General features: G+C 39.5%; 1 protein-coding gene across 1 annotated transcript in view; it reads right to left on the reverse strand.

The window, feature by feature from the left end:
• Window positions 1-12,237, reverse strand: part of ARHGAP28 (Rho GTPase activating protein 28) — a 72,328-nt gene that overhangs the window by 24,166 nt on the left and 35,925 nt on the right. Inside the window, exons 2-3 of the mRNA XM_051612187.1 lie at window positions 7,245-7,447; window positions 2,602-2,819 (exon numbers count right to left, since the gene is read on the reverse strand). Of these exons, the coding sequence (XP_051468147.1) occupies window positions 2,602-2,819; window positions 7,245-7,447 (421 nt within the window). The remainder of the gene's footprint in view (window positions 1-2,601; window positions 2,820-7,244; window positions 7,448-12,237) is intronic.

The following is a 12,237-nucleotide window of genomic DNA, read 5'->3' on the forward strand; positions in this document are numbered from 1 at the left end:
GTGAGGTAAAAGGTACAGCAGGTGCTGCATTTTGCCTCCAGGGATCATGGCACCTTTCCATTGCGGGCAACAGAAAAAAAACCAAACAAAGAAACCAAATCAAAACACAATCAACAAAGCATATCACCAAAGAAAACAATAATGAAATATGGCTTCATTTCCTTTCATTTCAGTCCACTGGGGCTGTTGAGGGAACAATCCTACCCTGAGGGGATGGATCTCAATGTGGGATAATGGAAAAGCACCTTTTGCTCTGTGTTAACTTATACAGAAGTGGCCACCAAGCAGTAATAGCAAAAAATCTAGCAGGCAGGTTTTTTCAGAAGAAACTAGGGCAAATCCCTCTCCTCTCCTACTTCCTCAATGACAACTGTTTATGCCTTTTCAGTGGTCCCCTAAATCTCATCTCAGGTGACCTCAGTGAGCTAATCACCTTTTCTCTCTCATTAGTCTCAGAATACACTAAACCATCCTGTGACCCATCCCTCTAGGCAACAGCAATGCTTAAGTTGTTGGGAAGAGGGTGTAAATCGATCCTCCTAATGGGGAGGACTGTAGAGTTTTATGAAGCGATTAGAGTTGTTTTGTTATTTGCAAAATGTTTACTTCTTCTCTTCCCAACTACAAAGCAGAACGGGAAAGTAGAACTGCACGTCATTTCAAGCAGTCTTTTTGCCAGCCTGTCTTCAGCAGCTGTGCTCCCCTCCCTGTCCCCTGTTGCTCTTCTTTTTGTCATGGTATTTTTTAAAACTGCAAATCATTCTCACAACCTGCTTCATTACCAAGATCAAACATCAGCTGCAGTGCCATGCCCAAAGAGGCAACAGAGCATAGGGGGTTGCTTCGGCTGATACCCCCTCACAGAGGGACTGATCAGGAAACTCTCAGCTTGGGGCACAACACTTCCCCTATGATGCATCTGTCCCTGGGAAGCATATAATTAGGTCAAAATTTCTAAATCCCATAATGAGCAGCAGAGATAGGAGCAATGGTCAACGGAAATGCCCAAAGGGTGTTTGGAACCTTGCAGACTTTTAGAAATATAATCTGTTTCTCAGTCCATTGGACGGGGTTGAGGTGTGCTCTGCAGCTGTATTTGAGTATCTGCGTTTGGCATTTAAGTAAGCACCCTGCATATTTTTGTAGGAAGAATACTTATAAGTCATAATTACTTTTTTTAGTCTTATCTTTCAGACTTTCACAATGTCAAAATAGTAAGTGAGCTGAATTTCAGAGGAGGTAAAACTGATTTGAAGGGCAAAGGTACTGAAGCTCCTGATTCTTTTAGCAAGTGAGAAACAGAGGTGAAAAATAAGCAGGTCAAAACCAGATTAATAATGTGCCCATATGAGAGAATAAGTACAATACTTATATATGTGATTGAAATTTATTAGGAAAATTAAGCTTTCCTATATTTTTTAAAAAGTTAAATACATTAAGGTTTACTGATACTTCAGATGGGAGCAGTGTGCTAATCTGGTAAGAAATACCATCAGCTTTTTAATGTTCATGCAAACATGCCTGATGATTTCTCATGCAAGAAAAGTCTGCCCAAGGGAAACTGCTGGATGCTTTTAGATATACTTGTGGGTTATGTGCAAAAGGTTCAAAAAAGCCCAGATGCTTAAACTGGAGACAAATAAATGAGCTCTTTAACCATCGTGTCTTTGTAATTGTAATATAACTATGCTGCTACACATTTTTTCCCATTTTTTTTGTTTTAAATTCATCCAGGATGTCTAGCCTTGTGGAGAAGGTAGAACAGATAGAAAAGGACAAAACAATTTTATAATGAAAAAAAGTGTATTGGAGATTAATAATGGCAAGAACTTTGATATTAATTTGAAAGGTGAGTTTGTGAGCTTATTGGTGACTCCCATTTAAGATACCATAAGTGACATATATAAAGTCATGCACGCTGCTTTGAGCATTGGACTAAATTCACACAGTTGACGGCATTCATCAAAATCAAAACATGTAGGGATAGGAACTGGTATGTTTAGAGCTATCCACAGGGAAAAGTGGACAAAACCACTGGAGACAATGCTCATTTCTGAAGTCATGAAGCAAATGAACAGTTAATAGATTTTCATTTGCTATGTAAGTGAAATGTAACTGCCAGTGTACTAGTTGCAATCATGCTGGCAGGTGCTAAATTGCTTATGCATATTTGAACCCCAGTTGCTTCATTAGAGAAATCTTACTTCACTGCTGAGACTGCCGAGTAAATAGCAAATGTCCCCAGAAGCCAGCAAAAATTTGAATAGCTGCCAAGAGTGACTCACCAATTTCCAAAAAATAAGGGAGTAAATGTTAGTCTTGATCGGAGATTGCAGGAGGAAGGCTGGCAACAGATACAACATTATGTTACAAGTGAGTTGCAAAACTGTGTGCCATCATTTTATTTGGTTTCTTCCTTTCCTCTCAAAATGTAGCACATACAGCATTAAAAGTCTGGACTTAGTGTCAGGAACTGGTATGTGCTGGTTGTGCATTGTCAGCAGAAAAAGATTCCCATCTCAAAGAAACTTTGATGAGCTACCTGCAAAATTTATAAAAACTAAGCGCAAAAGCATTTGCTAGGATACATTGGCTACTTACAGAAGAGTCATTGGTACCAAAGATGTCTCTCACATCCCGCACTGTGTGCTTGTTCTTCTTCCTCAGGGTCTGAGTGTAAGTGTTGTACCTCTTCTGTACAGCGGCAGCTTGAGTTCGGGTCAGCGTGGACAGCAGGGCTTGGCCGTCCTCCTCTTCAGCTCCCGAGATCAATGTAGACAAACCTACGTCTTGCAGCCATTCTGCCTCCAGCTCCCCTTCTGCAGAGGAAGATAACGTGTTACCAGGCCTGGTATGGGAAGGAGAGGAGGCTAAAGGAAGGGAGATGTCATGGTGTACCACTGCCTTAGCCTTAACCTCGAGAAGACTTCAATTCCAATCTTTCTTAGACCAAAAGTGTAAGTTAACTTAGTTTTGTCAACATACTGTCAACTTTCAGTTCAGCAGTCCCTGCACAGAAGAGGCTTAGGAGAAGAACAGAAGAGGTATTTTTAACCTGTGCATCAACACATTCATGTGAAGAAGGCAGTAGACTGACTAGCCTGTCACAGCAAGGTTAATAAAACTAGCTCCTCATTCAAGAGCATAAATCCCCTTGGTTACCATTTATACCATGTACCAGAGGATTCAATTTGGCAGGTGAAAATTTAACTGGTATTCCAATTAAAATAAACAAAAATACTTAAGTGTTATAAACAATTGAATAATGTATTTGCATGCTAAGGATGAGATCTGAAACGCCAGAAAGTCACCTGGTAATCGGGCACCTTATGAAGATGCCACAGAGAGAAGTGTGATGTCTACCTAAGCCAATAGCCTTTTTGGACAAGATGGTTAAGAGCTAGAACTACTCACTTACGAGCAATTTTCAGGTAGGGATGGGTATCAAGGAGGTCAGGTAGGGTTGGAAGATGCAGAAATAGCTATCCTTGCATGCTAGGAGTCATCCTGATTTGTAGTAATTAAAGATCGGCTAGGACTCTATACCTTGGTGTTTCTTGATATCCTGATTAGTGACTAATACCTTCCTGAATCCTGTTCAAAACTTATTTATCATATGCTTCAACATGGCAACTGGCTCTGTAGTAGGATTATGTACCATGTGAAGAAGTATTTTCCTTCCTCGGATTTCAGATTGCTGCCTGGTACATTAAATTAATATCCTTGGTCACTGTAGGACAGGGAGAAGCTTCCAATCTACCGTCCTTAAGTAATTTTTAATTTTGCTGCCATTGCCTTTTTATTAGTCTGCTTTTTTTTTTTTGAGGGTCTTCATTTTAATTCTGCCTGTGAACAATCACAGCTCAGAAATATGCTGTTTGAGACAAGACAATAATGGCATGCCAGCTTTGACTGAAGAAGAGGTATTACAAATAAACATGTCAAACAGGAAATGCTTTCATTTGCAGCATGCTCTATAGAATAACTAGTCAATACACTTATTGTTCTTGTTCCAGCACTGGTCATAATGGCAGGTTGGTATTTCCACTCTCCCTTTATTGCCTCTTCTTGACACCAGAATGCAGGCAGATTGATAGATACCAGTTTGCTGCACTTCAGCAGTTAGATTTACAAACAGTAAAAAAATTAACAGAGCTGGACTGTAGGGACAAATGAAAGGATCTTACAGATGTGCCTTCCCTTACTTTATTGTGAACTGCTTGGTCTCTTTACAAAGCTCTAGAAAAAAATCTTTGCTTCTAAAACCCCTGTTCTGTGTTCAATGGGGTGTGACCAGCCCTCTATCCCAGGGAACAGCTTGTCTTCACTCTGATCCATTCTGTATTCACAGGTAGAATGGCAGGCTGTTCCTTTCCCACCTTGAATCAGTGGTTATTTTACCATCTTCACTCTTGTTTCTAACAAGGTCTCTTTTCATTTCCAAGTGCTACTGTTCTAACCACATCCATTCATGTTTCAGTTTCTTAATTTATTAATTTCAGCTTTTGTCTTGAAATGTTCTTTCCAAGAACTTAACTTTTAATCAGACTTGGCTTTCATGATGCTATGAAAAATAGTATAGCAGATATGAAGTTGTGCCTTTTTTACCAGCTACCATGTATCTTCTTCTCTCTGGCTTTTGCCCTTTTCCTGTTCCAATAACTCACAAACAATAGATGAAGAAATAATGACAACAACCAGAGGAGTAAAACTACTATCGCATTTCTGCATTAAAAAAAAATCAAAATTTTATGACACAGGTTTAAATAAGGGCTAAAAGAAAAACATATTGTTTTACAAAGCAGTATTTTTTATAGTGTTAGCTACTTATACTGCAGGTTCTTGATGCTGTGTTTCATTCTGCTGCAGCAGAAGACAAACAGATAATCAAGAAGGTTCCCTGTGGTTGGTAATTCTCTTTTGCTCATAGAGATTCCTAGAAAAGAGGTGTGCCTTTGAATTTCAGATATAACATCAAAGAACTCACAGCATCGTAGCCTTGTAACACTGAGTGTTAAAACAGTTCTGCATGTCACTGCCATCTTAAATAATCCATGACTTTCTGTATTCCCCTATATTTTCATCCCTTGATCTTCTGTTCCTAATGTCAACAGAGTAAGAATGCTGATCTCTTCTGCTTGCACATGTGGTGTGGCAAAAACCAGCACTGTGGTTTCAACAGTATCAGGGGTGCCTGGCTGCTTTCACCCTTTGCCAGGGTGAATAAGAATTCCTTAAGAATCCTTCTTAAGGATTCTGCATCTCCTCCTCTGAAAGACATCTCAAAAAAGTGATAAATATTTGGCTTTATTTTGCCCCAAGGAATTCCATATTGATTTTCATGTTTTGATCCTCAGCAAGGAGTATTATTGTATTAGGAGATAATAGAACTCACTATTATTTCCAAGATTAATAATCCCAAACTGAATACATTCCTGAATTTAATAACTAGGACAAACACTGACTGCTTGTGTGTATGCCATATATGTGTGTGTTTAAAACAGTATGAAGGTAAATGATGTGTGGAGATGTGCTGCATTTTATCTTGCATTTTCATTTTTAATTCAGGACAGAGGGCAAAAAATCAATGCAATGTAATAAGCTGCAATCAGATAAAAGGTAATAGGGCACTGCAGTAGAGTTTGCACTGTTGTGAAGGTTTAGCTCAACAGTGATGAAAACTGATGGAAAAGTTTCTGACAACATGGAAAATGTATCGACTTGTCATACTAATATTGCCTAGCTTGGAAACTCACTCAGGCTAACAGTTGCATGAAGGAGACACTGAGAGGTTCACAATCTCTTTCTGGGGTCTCCAAGCTAGAGAGCATGATAAGACAGCAATTTTCCCAATAAGGTTGAACTGATTGAGGCAGATTGCTTTTCTGCTTTCCCATAAAGTTCTGACGTTACACCTTGACCTATTTTTATTTGATGACACATGCCAGCACAAAGAAGTGCTGTTTGAATTAAGCTGCCAGACTATAAATCTCATAGCAGACCGAGACTTCTGATGAACGTAGGTCTTCTCCTTTTGCTTCCAGGAGAGCTCTACCTGGAACTACTGAGAGGGAGGTGATCGCTGTGGAAATGATAGATGGTTGGAGCTATATACCACTGTGTGGGATACAAGACTGGTTGTATATTGGATTGTTTAATAAAGTAGCACCCTTTTCACCCATTTTCCTAATAGCAGAATTAATGACATCCTGTTGCACGTCAAGGTAAGAAAAATACATCGTCACTCATGTTAATAATTGTATGGAAAGAACACACCACTGTTTCAAAATCTGTCCCTAGATCAGCAGTTACAGGACTAGTGGCCATGATTCACAAAAGGGTTGCAGCAGTTATCACTGGGTCGTGACCTCAAAAGAAATTTGGGTTCAGCCTATAGTAACACCTGGTATTTTGTGTTGCACAATATAATTCATTTGTAAGTGGGGTCATAACTAGAGAAAAATGAGAACAGCTGTTCTAGATGTTATCAAATCCTCTAACACAAAGCTACATTGCAACAAGCTTGTGCAGACTACTACATATGCTTCCAGATACATTATGAAAAATGAGAGAGGTAAACTTTAAGGTAACAGAATGAGGTAGCAATACCTTTAGCATAATTAGTATAAATTATGGATGAATTTTGACAAGTGGGGAGTCTGGATGATGCAGGCATCTATATATTCAGATTCATCTCTAATCTCTCCTTGCATTATATCTAATTTTGAAATCTCAGATAAACAGGCAATTATCAAATTTCTGATAGCACCAAACAATAACTAACTAAAAATTGCTTCAAGACTTTCATGATTTCTGCATTATATCCTACTGAAAGCCAGAAAATTGAAAATTCCAGCATGCTAAGTTAACTTTTTGGTCCTTTTATATGTTTTAGTTTAGTTTATTTAAAGCTAGGGATATAGTTTTCATTTTAGTCCCTTCTCTTTTCCAATATCTGTCCATATCTGTCTTCCTGGAGCAGAAATCAAGTCAATGCAAAAATACTTACTTCAGAAGCCAATTACCAGCCCTCGTGCATAAACCAGACTGATTTATGTTTTCTTTCCAGTGACATCTCAAACACTGACTGCAATATTCAGAAGTGGAGTTACAATGATCTTAGAGCATAAAGCCAGCCTAGTACTTTAGCTCATACTGGATGACACAAGGAGGGAAATCAGGACATCACTAAACAGATGAGGCAAAGACAAGTTATGAGGAAGACGTGGATTTTGTGTGCTCACCATCAGCAGGTTTAAATTCCAAGAGCGTTGCTTCTTCAGATCCATCTTCACTGCTCTCCTTGATGCTCTCCACTTCACACCAGAAGTCCTCCATGGAGGTGCTGTCCATGGAGGCCTGTGAGTTGGAGCGACTGAATGCAGGAGGAGGTGTGGACTCACTGGAAAGCATCCTGTTAAGTCTTCGACACCGAGAGAGAGACTTTCTGAAATGAGACAGTAATAAAAATACAAATATCTTTCTACCATGCTAACTTGTGACATGCACGCAAAGCACACAACTAAGATTGTACCTGTTGACTGTACCAGTCACATTTGCCTATGACTGTATCAGGGAGGCAAGGAACAAGATATTGGAGGCAAATATTGGGGGTTGGACTAGATGATCTTTCGAGGTCCCTTCCAACCCCTAGGATTCTATGATTCTATGATTCAAAATACACATTTCTGGTGGTCTCCTTGATCTCTGTTACTCATAACAGTTACGGCTGAAAATCTATTTTGCATCTAATAATTTATCTCTTTAATGTCCTTTAGTGTTTTATACCTTAGAGGAGGATGCAATTTCTATTTCCAACAGTGCTACCTATCTCATTAGATACTGGAAAAGTATTTTAACTTCTTTGTGCCTCAGTTTCTCTTTCTATCCCTTCTTTCTCTGCTTACTGGCTGAAATTCTTCAGTGCAAACTTCTTTGGAGAAAAATAATCAGACTTCGGAACTCTGAAATATTTTACAAACTCATCTTGCTCCACTGACTGGAAAATAAGAAAAAATTATACAGAAAAAAATTAAAAACTTAAAATATTTTAATTCAGTGTAATTCTTGGTAAACCCTTTTAGAAACAATATTTTTTTATGAAATTAAAAGAAATTAAATCTTTAAAAGAATTGTTTTGAAATGAAATTATATGTTTTAGGCCAAACAGAAGGTTTTGGTTACATACTCAAAAAAATTCATTATCCACTAAAAATCAAATTTCAAGGTATGATTCAATACAGAGATTGAACCAAAATAAAGTTTGTGCTTTACTCCTTTGTTCTTGTCTGTTCCCACCATAAATTCTTGCAGCTGAAGACAGTTATACAAGTTAATTCAAAATCTTATAAAATACCCACCATGAAAGGCTTGTCTGACTTTCCTCTTTCATATTATTATGGCTGCAATACTGTAAGCTGCTTTTGTAAGTGCAATTACAGTAGTTACAGTAAACAGTAATAATAAGCACAAGAATATTTGTACAAAGTAATCAGGAGGTAGTGTAATTAAGGCAGAGAGCTAGATTACAGGATTCATGGAAAATTCTGTCATAAAGTCTTCTGGTCTTCACTTATCTGAATTAATACAAATGCAGTTTCCCCTTCTCTTCCTTTTATTTATGGCATCATCCTGCCAACAGACCTTTGTTTAAAACCACAAGCATCACTTTTACTCCACTAAAAAAAAAAAACAAACGAAAAAACTTCCTCTTCAGTATTTTCCTCCTTGCCAAAGTTTTTGCAATGGATGTACAAACAATATACTATTCAGTAAAGATGACTGGACATGCTTTTCCCCCTTTGCAATCTTGCCTCTGCTGCATCTTGCCTCATCGGCAAAGCGCTGGCTGCTTCCCTGAGGCTTCTGTAGCCACCTCACTTTGTCTTCGTCTGGGTGGTCTCAGGCAATTCCTTTAGGGTGAGGTCTGAGCTCCAGGCTGGGGAATTGTGGAGGAAACTATGGAGCACAACAAATCCAGCTGTGGACATTATCAGTACTTAAAAAGAGGCAAAGCTCAGGCCTTTGCCTCTTTTTGAACACAGGGAGGTGTAATATGGATGATTTAGCTGCCAGACAAGCCCATGTGCTCTTGGTCAGCTGCTGGGAAGCAGAGATTTCAAAGAGGTGACAGTATTTTGGCAGAAGTAAACGCGCTATGGCACAGTGGAGACACAGGTTCTCCAGGAAGAGAAGTGCTATCTTCAGTGTTTCTGTCACTTTTTTCCCCACAAAGAGACTGTTTGCTTTTAAACATAACACTGAAACTGCTATTGTTTTAATTAGAACAAGCCACAGTCACCAAATCTGAGAAGAATTTGTGACTCAAGTATGGTTAAAGCTATTTGAATGCTTTCCACATCGCTCTCCCTCTGGGGAGACACAAGCTTTGCAGTCAGTTTTTGTTCTCAAAGCCTCAAATGACTGAGGTACCTGATAAATCTTAATTACGGGAATTATGAATCTAGAAGTTGCAGCTTTTTTTTTTTTTTTTTTTAAATAGACTGAGCTATCTCTCTTCCCTGCATCAGCATCAGCAAGTTAAAAAAAAAACAACAAACAACAACAAGCAAGTCTCATAGGACTTAAATATCATAAGTTAATACTGAACCACCCGCCCTGGAGCAGGGTTTTTAAATGCCAGAAGCAAACCCCTGAGAAGCAGCCAGAACCACCCCCCCGTCTCATCAGCTGGGATCTGGTGGGGATGGGGGAAACAGCTCCTGCCAGCTAATTGCTTTCTGCTGTGAAAAGCTGTGCTCTTTTGTTTAAAAGGTGATAGTGAACATAAATAAGGGAAAAGGCAAAACTTCCTGGCACTTGGGGCCCCTTTTCACTGGGAGCTGTACAAGCAGAGAGAAATGCCCAGGCCTGGTGTCAGGCATGCAGCAGGTGCCCACCGCTGGGCCACTGCCTGTCCCTCCCGGCCTCCTCTTCAGCCCCAGGGCTCTGCCTCAGCCCCCCACTCTGCTGCCCACTGCTTGTATATTCCTGTCCCTCCTCAGTATAAACCTCCGTGAAAAATAAGTGCCTACATCTGCTACATAGCCCAGCCCAGAGCACCCACACCAGCAAAAAGAAGAAATGCTCTCTCTAGTCTGGAATTAAACACGTGCTGGGATGAGAAGAGGGCTTTTTCCCTCACAGCACTGCTGGCTGCCATCATTTAGTCAAGGTCAGGGTATTTAAACATTTCTTGCCCTCCCAGTGTGAATCTCGACCATGACCCTTGTGCTCCTCACGCACCACACTAGACTGATCCTTGGGCTTTGACTCCATCAGCACTTCAGCTAGCTCAAACTAAGGCTTTTTATTTCACCATATTAGGAAGAATGGGGCTTGATGGGTTGATTGTTTTCTCCCCATAGTGAGTATGCTGTTTTTTAATATTACCATACCAAAAAGCTAAATGCAAAACAGACCACGTAGCATGGCAACAACTGCTGTGACAACCAACTTTACCAAATATGTCTAAGGTTCCTGGGTAATTAACGCATATTTACAACAATATTAAAAGTACAGAGCTTATTTGGAAAACCGGCTGAACAAAGTCGCCTGGGAACTTCATATCTGCGGCTTGTTATCTCAGCCTGGATTAAATCAAGCTGTGTAAAATTCCTCCAACAAGAAAGGTTGGGCAGAGGTGCTTTATCCGTACTGGTAAACAGCCGAAACTTGCTTCCAGGTGGTCTGGTACAAGACTTCTGCAATTATTCTGAGTCTGCCTATTAAAAGCTTACTTCTTTGAAAAGATCTCCAGCTGCTGTTTTGACCCATATACCTGTGGCTTTTGTCCTGGAGGAAGTGGTCTTGCTTTTATGTGATATTGGCAGTTGCCTCCATTTCCTCCAGACAAAGATGCTTTAGGAAAAAAAAAATATTAAAAAAAAATAGTAAAAAATCCTGCTGCAGAAGCAAAACATATTCTTCAATGCTTTAAATTCCTTCTTGAAAGACACTTGAATGAGCACTGACTCAGCAAGCTGCTCGTCTGTCTCAGAAATAGCTGAACAAGCCCAGGTTGTCTGTCACCTGGGAACCCTCCTAGCAGAATACCTGTGTTCCCAATACCTTTTTTACCCTCAAGGCTTTTTAGCTTGTTTGCTCTTTTTCTCAGTATCTGTAGAGAAGCTTACAAGGATGAAATGTTTTCATTAAACCAATCTGTTGTTCTTCGGAAAATTTGAAAACCAGTCTTGTGAGCTAAGTAGCAATCATGAAGCTCATGCTCAGTTTCACACACATGGGCAGTGGTGAGCTAATCTGAAAGGCTGACTAAATTAAACACAGGAGGGATCTCATATCCTGGCTACCTACATGGAAAATGCTGGGAAAGAAAGACAAACCTTAAAGCACTGTGCAAATATTACAGTGACTTCACTGAGTGAGCTGAAATTCTTCTCAGGGTGGAATTAAAAAAAAACAAACCAAACAAAAAAATCCCACACGGACACTAACCAAAGCCCTTGAAAAAAGGAAAGAAAAAGAAAGAAGGGAAAAGTATATTACAATAGCCAATGTTATCAAAGAACACGTCTATTACGGGATATTGGTCGCATAAAAAAAGGGTTAAAGAGTGCCAGTAAGGAGAAATATAATGATATCATGCAGAAAGCTTTCTGTGGAAAGATTTTTGCAAAGAAGCAGGGTATTTCCATGGGACACAAGGAGACTGATTCAGTTGTGCATGACTCTGGTTTTGCCCTGGCATGTGTGTATAACACTGATGAAAAGCAACAGCAAACCAGGCCCACTGAACCTATATTTTATGTTCTTTGTATTGTGCAGCAGTGTGCTTTTCAAGATCTGACATCACACATCGATTTTAGGATAGCCAAGACAAATCCAATACGCAATTCTTATCCCAACCATGAAGTGAATTTTTGTTAAACCTCACAGAGCTGGTTCAGTGATACCTAATGATTGCTCACAGGCTAAATGATGATAATGCCAGGCTTGTGTTTTCATTTTAATTAAGTAACGGGTGGTAAAGAATCCATAAAGCAAAGAGGAGTAATAATGCCATCTTGTAGTTAAAACCAGCATTTAATCCTTGATTACACAGACAGGACATCTTACTCTTGTGGGTCATTATGCTTCATTTCATTCAGCAGGTCCTGAACCTGCTTCACCAGTTAGTGACATTTATAGGAACGTGGAAGTTGAGGGAAGCAAATTCTCCTGGTGATTTCAGGACTAAGATCCACTTTTTCATATTGCAATGGCTTTATCAGTGTA

This window comes from Apus apus, chromosome 2 (assembly GCF_020740795.1).
Source record: "Apus apus isolate bApuApu2 chromosome 2, bApuApu2.pri.cur, whole genome shotgun sequence".
In the NCBI taxonomy this organism is placed as follows: Eukaryota; Metazoa; Chordata; class Aves; order Apodiformes; family Apodidae; genus Apus; species Apus apus.